The sequence below is a fragment of the Diceros bicornis genome, chromosome 1, assembly GCF_020826845.1.
Source record: "Diceros bicornis minor isolate mBicDic1 chromosome 1, mDicBic1.mat.cur, whole genome shotgun sequence".
Taxonomy (NCBI): Eukaryota; Metazoa; Chordata; class Mammalia; order Perissodactyla; family Rhinocerotidae; genus Diceros; species Diceros bicornis.
The window spans coordinates 2227225-2252085 of NC_080740.1; the positions used below are offsets into that span (position 1 = coordinate 2227225).

Genomic DNA, 24861 nt, shown 5'->3' on the forward strand with positions numbered 1-24861 from the left:
TAATTAATTTGCTCACGGTTACGCAGTAAGTAGAAGAGTAGAAAGGGGATTTGAGCTGTCAGTTTGGAATAAGAGTCTAAAAATCCTTAATCTCTACTGTAGATTGCGTTTTAATAGCTTTTTTCTTTTATTTCCTAGCTATGTTGCGGTGTAATTGACAAATAAAAATTACATCTAGGGGCCGGCCCGGTGGCGCAAGCGGTTAAGTGCGCGCGCTCCGCTGCGGCGGCCCGGGGTTCGCTGGTTCGGATCCCGGGCGCGCACCGACGCACTGCTTGGTAAGCCATGCTGTGGCGGCGTCCCATATAAAGTGGAGGAGGATGGGCACAGATGTTAGCCCAGGGCCGTCTTCCTCAGCAAAAAAAGAGGAGGATTGGCGGATGTTAGCTCAGGGCTGATCTCCTCACAAAAAAAAAAAAAAAAAAATTACATCTAGTTAAGGCATACAACTTGATGTTTTGATATAATAATTCATAACTGTTGTAATGAAGCAGTGAATATTTTCTGTAACTTCCGTACTTGAGTCATGAACTGTATCTTGAAGAGTACATCATCATTCTGTTCGGCGGTGTGTGTGCTGAGGACAGACTACTCAGGATGCCACGGTGACTTGCCTCAGTGATTTCAGCAGAAGGTTAAAGAGTGTTCTGTTTTTTAAAGTCAGAGCTTTTCTCCATGGTGTTTGTGATTCCTTCACATAACGACTGAACTTTCCCAAAATCTGATTTACGTGTCATCGTGAGGTACTTGTTTTGTTACCAGATTGTCTTTGTGTCTCAAGCAGAAAGAGTTGGTTATTGAAAGTAAATTTATGCTAGCAATTTGCATGCAGTTCTAATTGGCAGACTGGCCACTGGAAGAAATCTCAAGCCACGTGTAAGACGTCACTGTCTTTGAAATTAGCCTTTTCCTAAAACTGACATTTCCAAACTGCATTTAACTTGTTTAGCTGGGTGATTATAGCTGGCATATGCCTTTCCCCGAGCCGGGAAAAGCAGAGAGAAAAGTCTCAATTGTAAGGTGCAGCTGTGGGTTGTCTGCCAGCCCAGATGGGCCAAAGCCAGCCTGAGGGGTCAGAGCGTCGCCCCACCCCTTTCCTCTGTTCTCCTCCAAGTGGGGCCCATACAGAGACAGTGCCATTCCAATGGGCGGACAGATGCAGGGCCCCTGCTGTTCCCGACGTAGCCTCACATTCGGTCGTAGGGGGTTCTTGGTCAATTGAGAAGATGATTACAATGTCCATTTTTCCTCTCTTTTATTTCACAGGCTATTGGGCCTCTAACAAACCCTGTTGTTTGTTTATACTTCTGCACTCCAAGATTCCTCTGATAGCCTCCGTTCTGCACTTCTGCTCCAGACCGGGAGAGGGCCTTATGTTTATGTCCCCAGCACCTAGCAGAGCGGATGCCCCGGTCTGTCTGTCCTTCCCCATGTCCCACCGTTTGCCTCACTGACTCTTGATTGCCAGGTACCACGCGGAGAACAGAAACATCACCTTGGGAGAGTATAAGTTTGGACCACTGTTCATGAGGTTGTGCTACGAGCTGGATCTCGAGGAATCTGCAGTGGAGCTCATCCAAGACCAGGTTATTGCGTCCTGATTGCCTTCCCTGCTGCTGAGGGTGGGACGGTTTGGGGATGTCAGGACAGGCAGCTCGCTTTCTCGTTATTGTCAGAGACGGCGATGAATGAGCTCGCTTTGAATTTGCGAGGGTTCCTTGGAGAGTGCCTCTGACGAGGAGTAGGTCTCTGTACAGAGGAGCGGGACAGGTATGGAGGAGGTGTAGGCACGGTTACACGCGGGACTGACACCCTCTCTTCCGAGGAGCTGTAGTGGGTGGTTAGGACAGGCTGCCATTCTGTCCTTCACGTCCTTCACCCGCGCTTCTCACTTCTGGTTGAAGGCTACGTTGTAAAGTACTTTTCCATTTTCAGAACACTTCCACGTATTCTGGCTTTCTTTTCCTGAAGACCAAAACAACAATGATTATTTTTGTAATTATTTATTGAATATTCACTATGTCCTCAGCATTGTGCTTCAGCACTGTACATGCTTCATTTCATTTGTTTCCTGCAATAGCCCCAGGAAGGTGGACACTATCATTATTTCCATTTTACAGTGAGGAAACTGGGACTCAGAGACATTATAAATTCATCTGTGGTCAGAGACAGTTGTTAGATTTTGGAGCCGGGGCTGGCCACCAGGAACGTTCTGGTGTTTTTAGGAACTTCCATAACTAAGTTGTCCTGCCTCTTACTGTTTCCATGTGAAGTGTCCTATCCTTGGTGGAGTTGTTAACCCTTGGCTTGGCCGTCTTTTAAGGACACAAAATGACCATAATTTAGTATGCACAGAGATGGTTTCAGAACAGTACAGATAAGTTTGAGCCTACTTTTTTCTAAAAGAAGAAATATACACACATATTCACATTTTAGTATGCTGTATATGTATTAAAAACCTGCATGGATATACACTAAACTACTGCTTATATTTAGGGGGTAGAATTATAGGAAATTCTCACTTTTTACTTTATATGTTTTTGTATTGTTTGACTATTTTATAATAAACATGTATTGATGTTGTAATTAAAAGAAAATGAAAGTTTCACTATAATAAATCATAACCATGAGTATAATGATAAAAAAACAAACAAAAAGGAAATGAAAGTAAAGTTTTTGTGTTTTTTTAACCTGCCTATGTATGAAACATTCGTGCATGAGCAGGTTCCCTGGAGGAGCAGGATAGACTGAACTCGAGTCAAGTGACTTAGAACCCAGTCCTGCTTCCACCCTTACATGTTGTGGCCCCGGAACCCTTAGTGCTGCCAGGACAGTAGCCACTGGCCACGTGTGTGTATCCGTGGAGCCTTGGACTGTGGCCAGTTCAGATTTCCATATGCTGGGCCGGCCCCGTGGCTTAGCGGTTAAGTGTGTGCGCTCTGCTACTGGCGGCCCGGGTTCGGATCCCGGGCGCGCACCGACACACCGCTTCTCCGGCCATGCTGAGGCCGCGTCCCACATACAGCAGCTAGAAGGATGTGCAGCTATGACATACAGCTATCTACTGGGGCTTTGGGGAAAAAAAAAAGGAGGAGGATTGGCAATAGATGTTAGCTCAGAGCCAGCCTTCCTCAGCAAAAAAAAAAATGAGGAGAATTAGCACGGATGTTAGCTCAGGGCTGATCTTCCTCAAAAAAAAAAAAGATTTCCATGTGCTGTACGTGTGAAATACATGATGGGTTTCGAATACTTGGAAGAAAAAGAGAATGTAGAGTACTTCATTAATTTTTATATTGATTACATGATGAAATAATATTTTGGATTTAGTAAGTTGACTAACATGTTATTAAAACTTATTTCATGTATTTCTTTTTACTTGTTTTAATGAGGCTACTTGAAAATTTAGAATCACAGACATGGCTCGCACGTGTGGCTTGCAATATATTCCTATGGACAGGGCTGTTCTGGTGGTTTCCCATCATACATAGTCTAGAACTCAGACCCCAACCATGAACCGGAGGGCCCTGGCTGGTATCTCGTCTCCTGCCATTCTCCCCTGCTCACTCCCCTCTGGACCTCCTTGTTCTTCCTGGATATGCCAAGCCCATGGCCTCAGACTGGTCTGCGCCCTCATCATTGAGCCTTTCTCCTTTCCTGCACTAAGGTCTCTTCTCAGAGAGCCTTCCCTGACCACCTTCCAGCATGTTCTCTGTCCCTTTATCCTGTTTCATTGTTCTTCATAGCTCTTATTGATACTTGAAGTTATGTTTTTACTTTTTTCACTTGTTTTATTCACTTGTTCATTGTCTCCCCTGGCAGAATTTACACTCCACTAGCTTATAAGCCCCACTAGAGTTTAAGGCAGGATATGCATCTTATACGTCATTTCCTTATTCTCAGCACCTAGAACAGAGTCTGCATAGGAGGCTTTCAGAAAAGAACAAACGTGGGCAAGGCAGTTAATGGCATATTTGAATAGCATGTGTCACATTTTCTTGGCATTAAGAATGTTGAGAAAAAAATGTTGAGAACCACTGTTTTAGTGAATTATTTCAAAAAGTGAATGATCAATTCTGTACTATTTGTCAAAAGAGGATGATAGTTGTGTAAGACTCTCCTGCCTTAGTCCTCCAGCGTGCTTAGAGCTGCCGTTTCCTGTTAATATGCTGCCCCCAGGTTCCAGGACCACCCCTGCCAGGAGTAATTGGCTAGTTTCTTTTCTCCTAAGCATGGCAGAGTCACATTTCATGAAACGTTCTTCACTGTATTTCTGAAACCCAGAGATCTCTTGCCTCTTGGTCAGTGTGCCCATTACCAAAGGCACGGCAGCCAAGAGAGTGGGCAGCATTTGAATTTTTTTGAAAAATAAATCTTTGGTATATCCAGAGATTTATTAGAGAATTCAGGAGGCTAAATGAATAAAATATGCACAAAAATAAGTCCTGGACAGATAAGATGCAGTATAAGGATAAATACTCCCTTAATAGTTTTAACTTTTAACCAACTGTATTGTTTTTCTTCATTAGCATTTACGAGGTTTCTTCTCAGACTGCACATCATTCAATATTTTGATGGATATGTTATTTATCAAAGGCAAATATAAAAGTAAGTATTGCGATATATATTTGCTGAAAGATTCTGCTATCTTTGCTGGTATAGCGATTAGGGAAAACAATGGGCCAAGCAAATATGATCCTTATATTCCTGAGGAGCAGCCAAATTATGGAGACCTCATTCGTTAAATTTGAAAACTTTATTGCATCTCATGTCATGCCATGAAGTAAACACCCCAGATTGTACTTATGCTGAAATTATAAGTTTTAAAATATGAGTTCTTCTTATATGACCTGATTATTTTGAAGTTTAGTTCATTGCTAAATGACTTTGACAGATAGCTTTTATTGTGCTGAAATGCGGTCTTCAGTAGTTGGTGCTGAACAGATTAGAACTCTGGGGATCAGCAGTAGGCAACTCTGAACTCACTTACACACATTTAACACTGCCGGCCCACTCCTGACTTTGGCAGGTGCATTGGAAGTGCTGATTGAGATGAAAAACCAAGATGTGAAGTTCAGCAAAGATACCTATGTCCTTGCTTTTGCCATTTGCTACAAACTGGTAAGACTTGTTCCCTTAACTTTCAGAGCATTGCGGATAGTGTTTGGGGGAGGATTTACTTTTTCTCTACAAATAAACTTGAGTTCCTCTGAAGTCTGTTTTCCATCTGGTGCAGATATTTCCATTTTAAATGTGTTCATTTTTAGAAAACTCAAGTTAGCTGTGTCAGACAGTTCTATCATGGGAAGAGCAATTTTGTCATCTTCCAGCCATCTCTAGCAGTTGTGTAGACAGTGAGAACGAGAAACAGTCAGCTGGGCTTGCACTCTGCTTTAGAGTATTCTTGCCACCAGGCTTGTGCTGGACTCCACTGGACCAATATGCTCTGTGGCCTCTCCCAGGGCTGGCAAGCCCCAGGCTGCTTCGTCTTCATGTGAATTTCTCTGTGCTCGCGAAGTCAGCAATGGTGTTCCTCCCCCAGTGTCTCCTGACAGCGCTCCATCCATATCCCACATGGGCCCTTCCAGCACTGCCTGACGCTGCTCTAAGTAGAGGCCTGTGTCATCCTTGCCATGAGAGGGCGGGTCCTGTGTGCCGGCACTCAACAGAGCCTGGTACACCGCTGACCTTGAGTAAATGGATGTGGTGTTAACAGGAACTCTGAGGACAGAGAGCATGACTTAAAAGTCCCTGTGTCGTTACTGTATCAAGATTGCTTCTTGCACATAGAGACTGTTTCTTCATTATTTGTTGAATGAATGGATGATAACTGAGTGACCAAGGTTCCGTGCATTACTGTAATCATTCATGCCATTTAAACTTTGGGAACTTAACAAAACCTTTTTATGCAGAAAATGAAGGAACGCCAAGCAAGGTAGACGAATGTGGGCCATTGAAAAACTTCCCTGAAACTTCATTTGTGAAATGAAGGAGTTGAATCAGGAGCAGCAAGCTTTTTTCCTAAAAGGCCAGAGAGTGAATATTTTAGGCTTGGGCCCCGCACAGTCTTGGCTGTGTTTGTCCTCTGCCACATATTCTTTGTTTTTGTTTTTACAAACCTTTAAAAGTGTAAACATTGTTTTTAGCCACAGGCTTGATTTGGCCTAAGGGTCATGGTTTGCTGACCACTGGATAATTAGATGATCCTTTCTGGTCGTACCATTTTATGATTCTGTGGAACAGAGGGCCAACAAAACACAACACTCGAGCATCAGGTATTCGGCATTGTGGTAACACTGTGACTTTCTGACCTTCTTAAAGATGCCTCCCTGAGTGTGTGCTGAAGTGGGGAGAATTTAATGCTATTACTAAGGAAGGGCCAGAGGACTTTTCTCCCCTGTACTGTGTCCAAAAGTAACTTGTTTCTCTCAGTGGAGACTGGAGTTGAAAATTGAACTGGTCAGCCATTACAAATTCCAAGCCAATTCTGGGAACTGTCCTCTCGCATCAAATTCAGGTTTTACTTTAGGATTTGAGTTGTGAATCATGTCATGACAGCGATACACAGATGCAGAGCTGGTGCTGCCCTCATAACCCTAGTCCACCTACAGCGTGTACAAAGGAAGAGGATTTGGCTTTACCGTTGTTTTCTGCTGGTTTGTGTATCACTCACCTTCTTGGATTTTTTTTTTAAGGTTTCTGTTTTCGTGGGATTCTTTCATGATTTACATTCAAATAAGTGTTCATGTCTTCAGATATTTGACTTACATGGGTGTTTCAGATTGGAACTGCCCTCAGGAAGAGTTCTGTGGTATTCCCGAGCTTTCCTCTACTATTTAATAGAGTGGCAGGCTGACTCTACACTTTTACGTTATGGTGCCTGTGTCTAGAAACCAGCCGGCCAGGATACAGAGACCTGTGTGTTTGCTGGTAAAACTGCCCCCAGTCAGAAAATTGACAAAGAGCTTTAAAAGTAAAGGTAATTTAGATTTGAGCTGCTAATAAATAGATAACTTGGTCTATTTGCAAATAGTCTCTACAGGGGGCTTAATCTTTTAAGTAGCTTGAGATAGGCTCTGGGAAATTCTTCCAAAAGGAAGTCTGAACAGTACTGAGCACTGTTCATCATTTCAATAAACTTAAAGGTTCGTGACATGTGTTTATTGAGCGATCCTGTCTCCTCCTAGAATAGCCCTGAGTCCTTGAGAATCTGTACCACGTTGAGAGAAGAAGCCTTAATCAAGGGAGAAGTCCTCTCCAGGAGAGCATCCTGTTTTGCGGTGGCATTAGCTCTGAATCAGGTAAGGCTTTGGAGGCACATAGTGAATTGGGTGTGGCAGGACTTGACTGCTTTCATTTGTTCTTGCTTTTATTTTATTTTTTTTCCTTCTGACTGTATGATAAAGGAAAGTCCCCATAAGGAGACCAGTGCCTCTGGTGCCATGCAACCTACACCCATCCCTGAGCCCCCAGGGAATGTTTCCAGGACCAGACGTGCATGCTGTTTAGAAGGGGCCGGGCAGGATCCTACGGAGAATCAGTGAGGGAACTGTGCTCTGCGAGAAATTTCTCCAGTAGTTCAAGTGAAAATTTCATGATCGGTTTACTGTGAAGCATCTCAGAGAACAGTTTAATTGAGTGCTCTCCAAAGCTGACTTCACGTCAGATGAGTGAGGCCTCCTGGGTAGCCCATTGTAGAGGTGGGGTCCACCATATAGCTCTTATTTGGAGGCGGCTGGAGCGCTGCTCTTTTAGCCGCCGTCTCTCACTGGACAGATGGAGGCAGCTGTCCACAGCTCAGGGAAGGACAGAGCTGGAGCCTGGACCCCTCTGGAAGAGCCCTTCCCAAGATGTCCGATTCCAAGGCCTTAGAAAACGTGAAATACTTTACACGTTTAATATGCAGTAAAAGGAGATTTTATGGCAGCAAAAATAATAACCAAGCCAGGTTATTTACCCGGCTGGTAAAATATGGCTGGAGAACTCTTGTTTATCATTAATTAGAAATGAAAATATCCTGCTGGGGAAGTCACTGAAGGACAGAGACTGAAGAGGACACACAGTTCCCAGCTCCTCCTGCTTCAGCTGTCTAAGCTTCCCTCTGGCCAGGGCATTGCCCCGTCCTTGTCTGTCATGAGCCCAGGGGGTGAATGAAAGTCTCTTCTTAGGAACGCATGTCTCTTCTCTTTGTAGCTCCTGTAGTGTTTCCTTCATGCTGTTCAGGTTATGCCGTTTGGTGTGTTTAATTTGTATGCTTGGTGCATAGATGTTTCGTAACTTAAATCGCCCTTGCGAACCTCCCTTGCGAACCTCCCGTGTGCGCAGTTATCAGTGCCTGCCTTGCTCTTGTTTGATCTCTTTGCCCTGGATGCAGCCTTGCTGGTGTTACTGTCTCCCGCCTGTTTTTGTTTGTTTCTCCGGTTTGATTGGATTTGCATTTACTGGCAGACGCCTTTCCTGTCCTTTTATCGGCGTCTTCCTGAATCATTCATCTTAGGCATTCTCTTACAAACGGCGGTTAGAACTTTGCCTTATATGCTGCTAGTCTTTCTTGGAGTGTCACCCACCCAATGTGGATGTGACAGATGTTTAATCTTAGGTTCCACTTTTGCTTTCTGGTTTTGTAACTTTTAAAATAACTGTGCCATGTGGTGGTTTTCTTTGTTTTGGTTTGTATTTTTGCTCTAGTGGCTACTTTAAAACCATAATTTTATTTAATTTTCTTAGTCCTCTAATTCCTTTGACAGTACCTATTAATTCTCTACTGTAAGTAGTGGTGAAATTAGTGTATTTCCTCTTTTTCACTTGTTTTCCTCCTTTTCTACCACCCAGTTTTGGTTGATAGATTATCTTTCGTAGTATTCACTTTTCTCTTAGATATGCTTGATCTGTCAGCTGTGAGTGGTGTTTTTGGCCCAGGTAATTGAGATGAGCAGGTGGGCCTCTTCCCTCTGCCCGTCCCCTTCTCCTCTCTCACGGCCCTTGTTCGTGCTGTCACCCTGTGTCGTCCAGGTGTGCAGCATTTACGCTCTGTTCTGCAACCACAGTCCCCACGGTTCTTTGAGTCTTATATATATTTAAATATGTTCATGTTACTGCTAGTTGTTTTGCTGTTACTTTTCCAGTCATCTCTTTGTTGACTGAAAGGTGTCTTCCAGTAAATTCTTCGGTGGAACAGTATTCCCTAAGTTCTTGATATTTAAAATTGTTTGCTTATTGTTTTTTTACTTGAACTACAATTTGGCCAGACATAAAACTTTGAGGTGACATTAGGTTTTCTTGAGGTTTTTAGGCATTGCTCTCTGTCTTCTAGCGTGGAATTTTGCCATGGAGAAATCTGAGGCCTGCTTGATTTTTTTCCGGTTCTGAGTGACTTGCTCTTGTTCGTTTTTCTCATTTCTGTCCTGTGTCCATAGAAATGTCTTTCTACTGAGATTTCTTCATCTGCCTGTTATTTCCTTATTTTGTTTTGCTGTATTCCTTTTCTCTCTCTTTTTTCCTCGTAGCATCTTTATATAGATCACGTGCTGGTTCTTTTTTGATTATTCATCATTGAAAAACATAGGTTTCTTTTATACTAGCCATTTGCAGAAGATTCATGTCAGAGAGAGAACAGAGCTGTGTTGCCATGTTCTAGGCTAGCAGGATTTCTCTTTGTGTAACGCAGAGTTTGTGTTTGTCTACAAATATGTGTGGGCTTGACTGCTCCCTGGCCACTGGGTATAGGCACGGACGTGGTTTTCAATGAGAAGTCTCTTCTCTGCTGCTGCCGCCGTAGTGACATCTGCTTCCTGCGACTATGGCTTGTCTGTGTTAATCCTTGATTGGCCTCACCTCTGCCACCAAAGGATCCAGAGACTTCTCGTTACCCGTCCTAAACTGTGTTTCCACCACTTTAAACAGGAATGTAGGTTTTGTATTTCAGGTTGTGCCCCTCACCTTTGAGGGCCCTCTCTGAGATATGCAGCTGTGTTCTCCTCTCTCTGCTTTCTCTAGAACTTACCCACGTGCCATCTCCAGTGTTTGGCAGTGCTTCCACCTCTTCTGTGGTTTGTGGTTTCTGCTGTGTTCTAATTATGTCAAAGATGGGGTTTGCTTTTCTGTTTCTCAATCTCGTTTTTTTTTTAAAGCTCATTCCAGTGGGAGAAGAGGAAATGCCAACTTTATGCCTCCATCTTAAAAACTGGAACTTGGGCAGGTTGTTAAACATTCAGTAATATGCCGCTATGGGAAACATTTTATAGAATGTTCTTTTTTTTTTTTGGTGAAGAAGATTAGCCCTGAGCTAACATCTGTTGCCAATCTTCCTCTTTTTGCTGAGGAAGATTGACCCTGGGCTAACATCCGTGCCCATCTTTTTCTACTTTATACATAGGACGCCTGCCACAGCATGGCTTGACAAGCGGTGTGTATGTCCACGCCCAAGATCCAAACCTGTGAACCCTAGGTTGCCAAGGCAGAGCATGTGAATTTAACCACTACACCACTGGGCCAGCTCCCCTTTAGAATGTTCATTTTTGATTACCAAATAACTTGTTTTCTTATTGGTCTTCAAAACCCTGGGGCACCATGAACAGGAACAACCTGACACCTTTAAATGATCTTTATGATAGTAGAGTAATGTTCATATGACTTGTTTGACTTTTTTCGCTTCCTTCTAGAACCAGGTGGCAAAAGCTATATCCATTTTTTCTCAAATCATGAAGCCAGAAAGCATAATCTGCACTAATTTAAATGTAAGTGACTCTTTCTTTATGGTTTAGAGTAAGGCTTAAAGTGTAATAAATGATGTCTAGATTTTTTTGTCTGTATACAATGACTTTTGATCTCCCGAGGTTTTCATCCAGTTCGTTCCTTCATTGAGCTCTGTGTGAAAGCTACAGGATAGCCCCTGTGAGAGCAGTCAGCACAGGCTGTGCTTTCAGGAGTTTGTAAATAGGTGGGAAACGTAGATACCCGAGGATATAAGACGCGGCTAAATGATGCAGGTGAAATGCACGACTACAGAGGGCTGTAGATGTAGAGAGAAAGGAGATGGACCCTTCAGTCTCCTGACTGAGACCTGAGAAAAACCTGCATGCCAACTGCATCCTGTCCATGGTGCCTAACTCGTGGAGTCTGTATACCTGTGGTGCATAAAATAGTGCCTGGCGTGGGACGTGCTCAGTCAGTGTCAGCTGTTTTTATCCTGATGTTGCCAGCCTGCCGTGGCGTCTGCCGCTCAGAGCAGTGGGTCGTCTGCGCCTTCCTGGAGCAATGCAGAAGGCTGAGACTCTTGTCATTGGCGACGTCAGAGCCCCACTCAGCCAGCCCTGGTGAGGCCCTGTTGTATGCTGAGTACTTCTGAGTTGTGGGGGGTGGAAAAGAAAGCCCCTGACTTTTGAGAATTCATAGTCTTCTGAAACATCAAGGGATCAAGATGAGGAAAACATTGCCAAAAGAGCAGAAACGTGTAAACACCAGCGTGACGGGAACTAGGATAAGGGGTCACAGCCCATGTGGTATTCCAGGATGGGGAGCGAAGGGCTGGCCCGCAGGAGCAAACTGAGGAGGCCCAGGGAGGAGAGAGTTGTTAGCAGTGCTCTGACGGAGGACAGGGCCACAGAATTGGTGGGATGGCGGTGGAAGGGTAGTCTTTGTTGAGAGATGAGTTCTGCTTAAAAGAATGTAAACTGTTCATTGTAACCACCTCTTACTAGCTCTGAGTCCTTAGGAAAGTTACTTAACTTCTGTGGACCACATTTTCCTTTTATCTGAAGCAGCAATAGTAATAGTGATAGTACCATCCTTTCGTTATGAGAATTGAAAGAATAAAGCATAGTTGGCACAGTGCCTGGTCTGTAATCAGTGTTCAGTGAATGCTTGCTAATACCAGTAGTATTTGTTTGAAATCAAGTATGTTGAACAAAAAGGAATAGTTATTTGTAACAAATCCTGTGACCCAATGAACAGGAATTAGGCATAGCTCCAACTTCTATAGTTTTCAGTTCTGCCCCATAGTGGTTATCCTCAAATGTCACCCCCAGACCAGCACCCAGATGATGTTCAGGAGAAGGACTAGATAAGGCTTTATGGTAAACTTTGGAGAACATGGTCCTGCAAAAAGTCTGAGATAAGAATACCTTATATTTGACCTCATATTTACTTTTCAAAATGCTTTCACATGAGGGAAAGATGAGCCTAGAGAACCAGAAAGATGGAGACAGTGATAACAGAGAAGCTGAAGAAAAAGATATGGTTTGGAAGGGAAGAGACTAAATACTAGAAAAATAGCCAAAAAGAGATCTTGTAGTTTGCCAGGGATCCAAGCCTAGAGGGGCGTTGAGTGTCAGAGCGGTCAGTTAAGAACTCATCTGCATAAACCCTGTAATGGATCTGATGGGAACTGATGAATGCCACAAAAAGGGAAGGAAGAGGACCCAGAGATGAGTTTATGGGGCGCCAATGGTGGGGCAGAGGAATCACCAGAAAAGACGGGGAAGAAATAGCAGCAGTGTAGAGAAATCCGAGAGGCTGATAGCTGTGCCTGTCTTAGCCTGCTGCAGACGGCCCCTGTCCCAAGACCGGGCGCCTGAGCAGAAACTGCAGGTCAGAGCAGGCGGGTTCACCTGAAAAGCTCACAGGCTAACGCAGGTCTGGGAGGCCAAGGTGGCAAAGGTCCAGCGTCCAGGAGTTCAGGTCAGTTGAGCCAGCAAAACGAGCAACACCAGTAAGCCCAACAGACTAGGAAGCCTGGGCTTCCAACAGGTACCATGTGTGTTTTTTCTTCTTCTCTGCTTCCTGCTGGATATGGACAGCTCTGGGTGTCGAAGCATATAACCACTTCTGAGAGAGAATGGCCTCTGATGCATTCATTCATGATGGGACAGAGTAGAATTGGTGGGGTCCAGCTGGTTCATAGCATCAGGTAGGAAGGAAATACAGGAGGCTGTCGTGAGAGGATTTTTATGTGGATCGTTAGTAGCTTTTCCTCGAGTTGGAGTGAGCTTGCTGGGGGCAGGGATCAATAAGGATTGTGGTGAGAAATTGAAGAGAGTGAGATGGGCAGGGTTTTAATTTAATTTAGCTAAGGTACCATGCTAGGTACTTTACATTCATTGGTTCATTTTATACAACACTGTAAGAACAGTGTTTCTCCAGATTATACACGTGGAAAATGAAGATTCAGAGGGTAAGTAAATTACCCAAGTTCCCACAGCTAATTCAATAGCAGGGTCAGGGTTTTAACACAAACAAATCTGTTTGGCTACACAGCCTAGGGTTTCCCCACCACTCCAGACCTACAGAGATAAGAGTTGTGTCTCTCTTAGCCAGGATCGGGCCTCGCTGCTCCAGAATGGTGAGGAGAACGTAGGACTGGATGTGAAAAAACACATCTGCTTTGGTGCACACATTCCACGTCCTTGAATTTAGACTCTTGTCTGTTTCAGTTCTTGCCTGTCTCTCACGTTTGTGATGAGAATCTAGTAGTGATTTTTCTTTTCAAATGAGAAAGTGCTTGGGTGGACATCAAACGTGAGCCTCTGAGAGTAAAGCTGTCTACTCCCAGTGGGAGGGGAGGTGCAGGACGTGAGGGCCGTGCTCTCGAGCCCGGGCAGCGGGGACGCTCCTTTTCTGGAGCACTGGAAAGGTGGGGAGTGGCATGTTTTGGGCAAGCACTGTGGAAGGAACCTTGAATTGATCTTGAGCATGAATCATCCCCTCCATGAATTGGGTCACAGAGTTATCCATGGTCCGGAAATTTAAAGATGGTTTAATTGTTTAAAAATTCTACCTCGGGAAATTCTTCCAAATATCCCATCTAAATTTCTCATATTTCAATGTAGGCCTGTTTCATCTTCCTCAGGGATATTGAAAAAGAGATGGTTGCCGCTCTCAGGTTTAATAATCTTTCAGATTCTAGGTCTCTGTTATTAGAGCAGGGTTTTGAAAAATAATTTAATGGGCCCTGGCTTCTCTAAGGCTGAGTCATCTACTTGGAATCCTAAAGGGCAGTTTGTTAATTATTAAGAAATGGAACCCTGCCAGATAGGCTGAGTAGTGAGTCTGTTCAGTCAGTATTACCAGAAATAAATGAAGTTTTTTTTTCTGATCTACTTGAAAAATTAATGCCTTACACTAAAATCTTTTCCTGCGGCCAATTGGAATTTGGACTTACCTAATCTTCCCCCTCAACTTAATTTTATTTTCATCAAAATTGCTCCTGCTGCCAATATGACCCAGAGGGCCAGGTTTCCCGTTTACCCAGCTAACACTTGCTAACACGGCACTGACTTAGCAGATGATCTCATCGAGGCCCATGGGTATTGGCTCTGCCCTTTCAGTCTGAATTTAAACCCATCAATCGCAAAAGAAATATAGCCCCCTCTTAAGCAATGCTGCTCAATATCAAAGGATTAATTTCCACTTCCAAATATTTCTGAAAGTAGCAGAGACCAATATGGGGTAACTTTTCACTGATTCTATTTGGATTCTAATCCTTTCTCTAGAAATCTGGCGTGTCTCCAAATGGAGACCCATTTTGAAATTGAATCACTTTGCAGAGAAGTTGACAAGTAGTTTATTTTGCTGCTTTTATCGTTTATTTTTTTACACGGGTGAGTGTTTTAATGCCCCTTTCTCCTACTCACTAAAATCACCCTAAAGTTCTAGCTCATGCTGGGAAGTCTCCTAGGCTGCACAGGTAGGAAAGGAGACAGGACTCATTTCTCATAAATGTCTTTGTAGCAGCATCTCACTGGTATGTATAAGTTAAGAATTGTATTTGGCTGGGGGCAACATAGACTCCAAAAAAAACAAGAGTCCGTACAAATGAGAAGCTTTCTTTTCCTTCCATGTAGAAAACCAGAGATGGTCAGTCTAGGTCTGATGTGACATTCTATGACATCATCAGGGACCCAGCCTCTTTCTGTATTTCCACACCATCATCCTAAGCATGTGACTTCCATCCATTACCTCTCTATTCTGGCAAGAAGTAGGAAGAATGGAGGACAAAGAAGTTGGTCTCTTTTAAGGATGCTTTCCCAGTTGCCTCACCCAACAACTTCTGCTTGTTATTGACCAGGACTTAATCCCATGACCACACCTAGTTGCACAGAAACCTGAGAAATACAGGGTTTTTTTCTTTGAGTTCCATACGTGACAGCATCAGTTCAAGTTGGGGAGTTCTGTCATGAAAACAGGAGGGGAGAATGGATATTGGTTCGTAAACTAGCAGTCTCTACCACACTGTGATGTCCTGCTTCAAATATAGCAAACTTCAAAAGAAAAGAAAAAAGAAATGCAAATTCTGCATGTTCAGGGCTTCTGTTCCCTTTTTCGGTCAAAGGTATCCAATGACTTGTCAACATTTCCTGAGGTCTCGGATAATCAGAGGGGCAGGAAGTATGTGTTCTTTGAGTAGTTTTTCTTACCCCCATTCCTCCTGCTCCTTGCTAATTCAATTTTCCTAGCCTTGTGCTTGAAATCTTTAAGATTAAAGCAATGTGCTGTACCGATGTAGCTTTCCTTAACTGCACTGAGACTTGGGTTTGAGATAAGCTCCTAGCTTTAAATTTTCTCTTTGCCTTTCATCAGTAACTGCCCTCGTCTCTATTGCCCTTCATCAGTATATTTCAAGTATTGAACCGTACTCTCAGAATCCCTGCTGAATCAGGGATAGTTGCTGGAGGCAGGGAGGGAAATTGGGAAAACTGGTGAAGAAGAGTTGAAATCTCCAGGAGTACCTCATTAATAGTTTCTAGCATGGGGCTCCAGGAAGTTTATCCTTGTAATTGCCAGGAAACCTACGCCCCTCTTCTCATTCATTATCGATGAGGGTCTGCTAGCTGCCAGGCACTGCAGATGTAGCATTCAAGATGACCACAATGTAGTGGTCAATAGGACAGACCACTGCCAATGAAATGGGGATTGGTTATTATTAACAAGAGTGTTAAGAACTATGTAAGAGTCAGAGATTTTGCCCTACTTCCAAGCTAACAAGTCTACCTGCCACAGTTTCACGGATGCTGGTGGAGTGCACAAGGCACTGAGAGATGAAGCAGACAGTTTATTACTCACAGCAAGAGTAGTAGCCAGAGTATTGGCATCTTTGCGTCCATTTCTTGAGCCCAGTTCCTGCAGGGCGCCATGAAGAGGGCTGTACGCCTGTTGCACACACAGGGGGTCGTATCTTAAGGGAGGAAACTTGACGTTGGGGACCCAAATCTCTTATAACGGGCAGTAAGCGTGGCTGCCCTTTGCTCTGGGTGAGACACTGTCTGTCTTCCCAGGCTGGTGGCTATACAGCCATCCTTGAAAAGGGAGTCTGGCGTAAGGGCAGTCAGCACTTCTGCTTGAACAGGAGAGTCCGTGCAGGGTTGTCTGCAGCACAGAGCATTCTCATGACTGCCTGTGCTTCACTACACTGAACTAGGTCGGGCCCTTTGGGTTTAGTCTGCTCGGGATCATTGCATTCTGTTCTTCAGGACCAAAGGTAACCCCTCATCCTCATCAACTGCTCAGTGAACATAAAGTGTTATAAAATGGACTGTTGAGAGAACTTAGCTGGTTTGGTATAAAAAAGGAATATCTCCTCCAGAAAGACTACCTTTCCTAAGGATTGAGAGCCTTGAAAATGTTCATACCCTTTGACTTTGTAATTCCGCTTCTGAGAATCAAGTCTAAGAAATTAGCAATTTAAAAAAATGTATGCACATGTGCTGATATAATCAAGTGTGGTGTTGCTTCATTCGGTGCTTATTTATATGATGGATTGCTATGCATTCATCGTTAAAAATGAGGTTTTCTTTTTTTCTAAAATTTCTTAATGCTATGAGAAAATGTTCATTGTATAATAATTGAGAAAAAGTGGAATCAAATTTGGGGGAAAATTAATATATTTGGAAGATAATAATGAAATTATAAACAATGGCTAACATTGGTGAATTTTGATTCTCATTTTCTTTAAACTTTTCTGTATTTTTCAAATTGTACTAGTAAACATTGGTAATGAGGGGGAAAATGTGTTCTTTTCCCTCGTGTTAATTGCGTCTGTCTGGTGCAAGGTAGTTAGTGGTATCATTCTGAAAGCCAAGTACGGTACCCAGTTTTGAAAGTTCCCCAATAGCTGTGGTGTAAACACAAGTGCCTCATTAAGGCTTTATACCGTCCACTTTATACCTGTGACAACCTATGTGCCTACAATTTCCTAACCAAAACAATAAAGCAATCAGGTAAAGGTGTCATTTGCCCCAGAGCCAGTCTTATGAGATTGTCTCCTCTGCATCCAGAGGCACAGGGAGGACGAAACTGATAGTGGTGTTCACCGAGGACCTCTTGGGTGCTGGCGTTTTATTTAATGTTCACAGTAACTCAAAATGTGAGGTGTAGAGGTATTTTCCTCATTTTACAAATAAACTGAGAGAGGTTAAGATTAAGTACCTGGCAGAGACACCGAGCAGTAACTGCCAGCACGAGGGTTGCAGCCCAGGTCTGCGGACTCCAAACCCATGTTCTCCCTGTCTGCCCTTGAGGAGGTTTTGAAGTTGCAATATTTTGAGTAGCTGTTGGAAGACAAGTTTTGGCTGGTGGACATCCATTCAAAGCGCTTTCTGAACTTGTGCAAGCAGATGAGTTAGGAAATAGACGAAAGCAGGTGGGTGCCTGTAGGTGTCGGCACGTTCCTCAGTGTTGACTGCCGGCTCAGTCTTGTTCTTGCTTATTCTTTTTATTCAGATCATGATCCACGTCCAGTCAAATATGTTGACACCCCTGATAGAGATACTAAAGGATGCTACAGAGGGAAGCTTATCAAGATTTGTCAAAAGACACGAGTTCTCAGAAGAAGTGGTGAGTAGGAGATTTCTGCAGAAATCATCCAAAGAGGAAAGGCCATTCTTCACAGTGTCCACTTGACATCTCACTCCTGGAGGCCACCTCCTTGAAGAGACTGTCAGATGTGCAGCCTCTCTGTTGTTCCTGCTGTAAGACTTTCATGTGGGTGCAAAGATTTTTTCTACCAACATAGTATATCCTCCGAAATTGTAGGCAAACTTTTTCTTTTTGTGTTGTTCGTTTCCCCACAGTTTTCATGGGTCCTGGCTCTCTTTTTCTTCTTTTTCCTTTCTCCTCCAGCCCCCAGTACCCTCTCCCTACTCCTCACTCTCAGTTGATGACCTGCCTTCCTTTTTCACCGAGGAAGTAGAGGCATCAGAACATGGACAGCCTCCTTGCTCCTCTCCTGTCTGCTCAGCCCTCCCTCCCAAAGCCACTTGACTGTGCACACTCCTCTCTTGAGCCAGCTCCCCAGTGGTGCCCTGAAGCCCGTCCCTGCTGACCCCCGCCGGGGCCGCAGTCCAGAACTTGTCTTCCGTCTCTTGAGCATCATCAATACCCCCTTCCCTGTGGATCATTCCATCAGCTAACTAGCTACAGTATCTCTCATCTTAAAAAAAAATCTCCCTACTTAAGCAAACAAAAGAACACACCGAGAGCTTAGATAGGAAGACTCAGCCTCATAGAGTCAGTTCTCCCCAAGTTGGTGTGATAATGTAACATCCCAGTAAGAATTCCACGAGGTTTCTTCTGTAGCTAAGCCTTAGTAGGAAGAGCGAACCAGCAAGAGTAGCTGGGAGAAGGCTGTGCAAGAACAGGAAGAGGTGCTAGCCCAGCCAGACGTCCACCGAGTTAAAGCTGCTATCATTAGAGCTGTGGTTTTAGCTCCTGAATAGACCAACTAATGGAGCCACATAAATGCATTGCAAAGTTATAAAACAAAGTCAAATGAAAATGAAGAGAAAGACGCAGTTTCTAAAAATTGAAAGCATAATGAGACGAATGAACCCGTGTGTCACACTGATGGCTTAAGCACACAAAGAGGAGTTATTGTAAGTCATTTGAAATTTAGTAATTTGTACATCTCTCGTAGTTTATAACCTAAGGGGAAAAAGAACTGTAAAGAAATCATAAGTTATTGGCAGTGATCACTAGTCGTGGCACGGGTAGTGTCATTTTGACTAACGAAGGGTTTCCTCCGCCCTCCCTTGCCTTGTGTAGTGCTGGCCTGGCTGGTGTCTGAGATAGCAGGGTTGGCAGTAGAGGCAGATAGCTGCTTTCTCCCCTCTGCCACATGCCACCTTCCCAGCCCTGTCCCATTTCCTCACTTCCACTAACGGCTCCTTCCTGCTAATAAAGGGAGTTGTCGGGAACCTCACTGGACGTTGATAAATTTAAATCTTTCTGTTTGAGGTCTTAGTTCTGTATAGGTTGTGACCTACCCTTTTGGAGCATGTTTAGGGGAACTGGAAATGTGGATAGGTTTTAAAGTGCACACTCACGTGTGTGTGCAGTGCTCAGTGTACACTTGAGTGTGAGTGTAGTGATAAGTGCACAGTCACGTGTGTGCGTGCAGTACTAAGCACACACTCGTGTGCGTGTGCAATGCTAAGCGTGCACTTGCGTGTGTGTGCATGCAGTTGTAAGTGCACAGTCGTGTGTGCGTGTGCGTGCAGCACTGACACGGCTCCCGTAGCACGGGTGTTCCTCAGTCCTTCCTTAGGCCTGGTCCACTGGTACGTTGTCCCACTTGTCTGACTGCAGCGTCCACACACGCTGCCCCTTGAAGACGCTGCTTTTATCTGATCCCCCAAGCCTGCAAGGCTGGGGCACCTAGAAAGCGCCACGTCCAGGCGGCGTGTTCGCCTGGCTGTTGTGAGACCACCCAGGACGCTGCCTGTTGAGAAATGCAGTGATTGATACAACTGCAGGAGCTTTGGAGCTGGTTCTAAATGTGTTTGTGCGGTTGCGTATGCTGTCCTATTTGTAAACCTCTGCACTTTACAGATGCTCTATTTAGAGTTGATACCAAGAGTCATTCAAATGTCTTCTGTGTGGAGATCAGGTGCTGCTCTACCACCGAGGAATGCTGAAAAGAACTGCAGATCCTCTGCAGTGCTATGGCTGCAGCTGCTCAAACATCAGCTGTTTCTGGTTGAGCGCTTTTTTTAAAACTAAATGAACAGCGTTAGTGTAATCTCTTTTCTGCTTAAGTTGTAGAGTGGTCCTAATGACACCACTTAGTATTTTTGTGATGCTGTAGGAGAACTGATGCAGTATGTGTGCAGTTAGAGCCGAGTTGCCTCCAGCTTGGCGTATCTGCTTTGCTTTGTTTGGAAGCCATGTGCTGCACAGGAAGCCACTTCCCTTGATCAGGAGGACTACACAAGCTACTCTTTTTAAGAACATGAAGAACTGCTTAAACTTCTTATCTGAAGGTTCAGTGGGGAGCCCTTGTTTGAAAGGAAGGTGTGCGGGTAGCAGATAGGATTATGACGTATTCAGAAGATGACCAGAGGGTTTGTTAGGGACCTTGATCACAATTAAATTTTATGGCGAAATGTTGTTAGGTTGTATTGTTAATGAAGATTGAATTAAGTAAAATGTTGCTTTTGTTCAGAAAATAGCTTCACATTCTAATTTTGAGCTCACCCGTTTTTGTAGAATTAAATACCATTCACACACTTGTGACTCTAATATTTACACCTCTGGTCTGGACCTGTCTTCCATGCCTCATACCTGTATATCCAACAATGTCTCGCCATACCCACTTAGATGTTTCACAGGCATCTCGATCATGTCCAGATCAGAACTCTTGATTTTCCCTCTCCAAATCTGGTCCTCCATCTTCCCTGTCTCAGTCAATGACATCCCCCGTCACCACGTTGCTAAAGCCCAAATTGGGACGATGTCTTCGATTCCCCCCTTTCCTTCATCCCTTCAGCAGTAAATCCTGACAGTTAATCTCCAGAATACACTTCGTGTGCATCTACTTCTCCAACTTCTCTACACATTTCCCAATTTAAACCATCATCCTCTCTCACCTGGGCTACGATGGGACCTCGGATTAGTCTCCGCATTCTTGTACCCTCCAGTTCTCCACACGGCTTTTTAAACCTACACAAGAGCACGTCCCCCTTTGGACCTTCTGATGGCTTTAGAATAAAGCTCCCCATGTGCTGTAGAGCCCTGAGTAACTGCCCTGCCTCCTCTCTGATGGTTAAAGTGGACACACCTGGTTCCACTGCTACATGACCTCCTTCCCCTGGTGTGTTTCGTTGTGAAGTACGAGCCATTTGAACCCCCTTTTATAAGACATTTGGTGTGATTTTCAAGTGCTAATTCTGAACGTTGTGTGCAGCTTGTGGAATGCCTTACAGTGGGCTGTATCTCTGTGTGCCCGGGACCCAGTTTTCACACTTCACGTGTACACTGTTGGTTTTTACACATTTGTGTCTGCTTCTAGGAGGGTGGAAAGAATAAGGAAGAAATCTTGCAGAGAGATAGTGATCTGCTCTTCCTGCCTTTTTCCAGCTGGCCAAAGTGAGAGAAAAAGTGAAGGATGTGCCCACCCTCCTGGCTAGATTTGACGAGCTCTATGGGAAACTGCACATAAATGGCCAGGTCACCACTTACACTTTGGATGCTCTGCTCTGCCACACCCCCAGGGACAGGAAGTCCCACACGGTGCTGTTGAACAAGAGGACAGTCAGCCGTCGGACCCTCCAGCCACTCAGCCAGTCCCTGTGGGCTGAGTAACCCTCCGTTCAAACCACCCGTGGGTCTGAGGTGGGGGGAGCCTGCTTCTAGTGAGTCGTCGGCTCCCTAAGAAATCAGGCATCGTTCGCCGGTGGACACTCCGCTCACACTTGGTCTCCTCCTTAAATGGCCGAGTTCGTTGAGTGCTGGCGTGCTGACCTGGGACGTCAGCGTTGTTCCGCTGTGAAGATGTGGATTCCAGCCAGCAGAAAGCTCACCCCTCAGAAAGGCGGCTTCCCCTGTGTCAACTGCAGAGCATCCTTGAAGGAGCCCGGTCCCGGTCCCCAGGCCCACTTCCGGTACCAGAGTGGAACCCGATGAGCTCTCGTGGGAAGAAGTCTCACTGTAAGTGGTGGGCTCCGACTCGTTTTCGGGGATGTGGCTACTTTCGTGTTACACCCGGGCTGAGCTCAGGAGGTCTGGGCCCTGTTCTGCCGTGCTGGGAGTCTCACCACTTCTGTCATCTATCTGTCACTGAAGTAGGATACCTGAGCCCTCACTCTTCCATCTGTAAAATAATGGTGCCTGTGTGAATCTGCATATTGATTTGAAGTTTTCATTCAAGGTTCAGTAGAGTCAAATTTTCTCAAAAATAAGAGAAATAAAAGGGTTCCTGAGAAAATGTGTTGGGATTATGTTTTGTTTTCTCAGCAGCACAAACATAACCAGAAGTTAGCTCTCAGAGCTGAGAAGTAAACCAAAATTGAAACGATTGCCACTTGGGTCACAGGCAAGACGTGCTTTTCAAAACAAGTGCCAATAAAACCACACAGTGCCTCCAGGGTGTTGCTTAGATTTCTACATTGGTCATAAATATTTGGCCTGTAGTTCATCTTTTTTCTCTCTTTGCACGTTTTCTTTTTTTGTAAAGATAAACGTGTCGTGACAGCGGGTCGGAGCTTCCTGGTGCCGACCATCACTTGATGGTGTGAAGCGCAGCCCCAGTGAGTTGTGCCTGTGGTTTCTGCTGGCCCGTGCTGTTCCGGCCCCTCCTCCCAGAGTGCTGCGGGCTCTGTGTTCAGGGCTGCTTCAAAAACTAAGGCCAGCTTTAACTTGATTGCTATCCTGAGGCAAGAATTTAGAGTAGAGAAATCTTCTTTCTTTTTTAAAATATTTTGTTTATTGCAGTAACATTGGTTTATAACATTGTATAAATTTCAGGTGTACATCATTATACTTCTATTTCTGCATAGATTACATCATGTTCACCACCCAGATATTAGTTACAACCCATCACCACACACATGTGCCGAATTATCCTTTTCGCGCTCCTCCCTCCCCACCCCCCCCCACCCCCCCCCCCGTCCCCTCTGGTAACCACCAATCCAATAACTGTCTCTATGTGTTTGTTTGTTGTTGTTATTATCTACTACTTAATGAAGGAAATCAGATGGTATTTGACCTTCTCCCTCTGACTTACTTCACTTTGCATACTACCCTCAGTGTCCATCCATGTTGTCACAAATGGCTGGATTTCATCATTTCTTATGGCTGAGTAGTATTCCATTGTGTATATATACCACATCTTCTTTATCCATTCATCCCTTGATGGGCACTCAGGTTGCTTCCAAGTCTTGGCTATTGTGAATAACACTGCAGTGAACATAGGGGTGCAGGTATCTTTACCCATTGGTGTTTTCAAGTTCTTTGGATAAATACCCAGCAGTGGAATAGCTGCATCGTATGGTAGTTCTATGCTTGATTTTTTGATGAATCTCCGTACTGTTTTCCATAGCGGCTGCACCAGTTTGCACTCCCACCAGCAGTGTATGAGTTCCCTTCTCTCCACATCCTCTCCAACACTTGTTGTTTCCTGCCTTGTTAATTACAGCCATTCTGATGGGCGTGAGGTGATATCTCATTGTAGTTTTGATTTGCATTTCCCTGATAGTTAATGATGTTGAACATCTTTTCATGTGTCTGTTGGCCATCCGTATATCTTCTTTGGAGAAATGTCTGTTCAGGTCTTTTGCCCATTTTTTAATTGGGTTGTTAGTTTTTTTGTTGTTGAGATGCATGAGTTCTTTATATATTTTGGAGATTAAGCCCTTATCAAATGTATGGTTTGCAGATATCTTCTCCCAATTGTTAGGTTGTCTTTTCGTTTTGTTGATGATTTCCTTTGCTGTGCAGAAGCTTTTTAGTTTGATGTAGTCCCATTTGTTTATTTTTTATATCATTTCTCTTGCCCGGTCAGACATGGTGCTTGAAAAGATGTTGCTAAGACCGATGTCGAAGAGCATACTGCCTATGTTTTCTTCTAGAAGTTTCATAGTTTCAGGTCTTACATTCAAGTCTTTAATCCAATTTGAGTTAATTTTTGTGTATGGTGTAAGGTAAGGGTCTACTTTCATTTTTTTGCATGTGGCTGTCCAGTTTTCCCAACACCATTTGTTGAAGAGACTTTCTTTTCTCCATTGTATGTTCTTGGCTCCTTTGTCGAAGATTAGCTGTCCATAGATGTGTGGGTTTGTTTCTGGGCTTTCGATTCTATTCCATTGATCTCTGTGTCTGTTTTTGTGCCAGTACCATGCTGTTTTGGTTACTATAGCTTTGTAGTATATTTTGAAATCAGGGAGTGTGATGCCTCCAGCTTTGTTCTTTTTTCTGAGGATTCCTTTAGCTGTTCGGGATCTTTTGTTGTTCCATATAAATTTTAGGATTCTTTGTTCTATTTCTGTGAAAAATGTTGTTAGAACTTTGATAGGGATTGCATTAAATCTATAGATTGCTTTAGGAAGTATGGACATCTTAACTGTGTTCATTCTTCCAATCCAAGAGCACGGACTATCTTTCCATTTCTTTGCGTCGTCTTCAATTTCTTTCAGCCATGTTTTATAGTTTTCGGTGTACAGATCTTTTACTTTTTTGGTTAAGTTTATTCCTAGGTATTTTATTCTTTTTGTTGCAATTGTAAGTGGGATTGTATTCTTAATTTCTCTTTCTGCTACTTCGTTGTTAGTGTATAGAAATGCAACTGATTTTTGTATGTTGATTTTGTATCCTGCAACTTTACCACATTTGTTTATTACTTCTAAAAGTTTTTTGGGGGATTCTTTAGGGTTTTCTATATATAAAATCATGTCATCTGCAAATAGTGAGAGTTTCACTTCTTCCTTAACAATTTGGATCCCTTTTATTTCTTTTCCTTGCCTGATTGCTCTGGCCAGGACTATGTTAAATAGGAGTGGTGAGAGGGGGCATCCTTGTCTGGTTCCTGTTCTTAGAGGGATAGCTTTCAGTTTTTCACCATTGAGGATGATATTAGCTGTGGGTTTCTCATATATGGTC

General features: G+C 43.9%; 1 protein-coding gene across 1 annotated transcript in view; it reads left to right on the forward strand.

Annotated features, from left to right (window-relative positions):
* The window catches only part of PTCD2 (pentatricopeptide repeat domain 2), a 29333-nt gene extending 7141 nt beyond the window's left edge, over window positions 1-22192 (forward strand). Inside the window, exons 4-10 of the mRNA XM_058559346.1 lie at window positions 1469-1586; window positions 4527-4605; window positions 5027-5118; window positions 7185-7298; window positions 10659-10733; window positions 17713-17826; window positions 21346-22192. Coding sequence (XP_058415329.1) covers window positions 1469-1586; window positions 4527-4605; window positions 5027-5118; window positions 7185-7298; window positions 10659-10733; window positions 17713-17826; window positions 21346-21570 — 817 coding nt within the window. The 3' untranslated portion in view covers window positions 21571-22192. The remainder of the gene's footprint in view (window positions 1-1468; window positions 1587-4526; window positions 4606-5026; window positions 5119-7184; window positions 7299-10658; window positions 10734-17712; window positions 17827-21345) is intronic.
* The last annotated feature ends 2669 nt before the right edge of the window (window positions 22193-24861 follow it).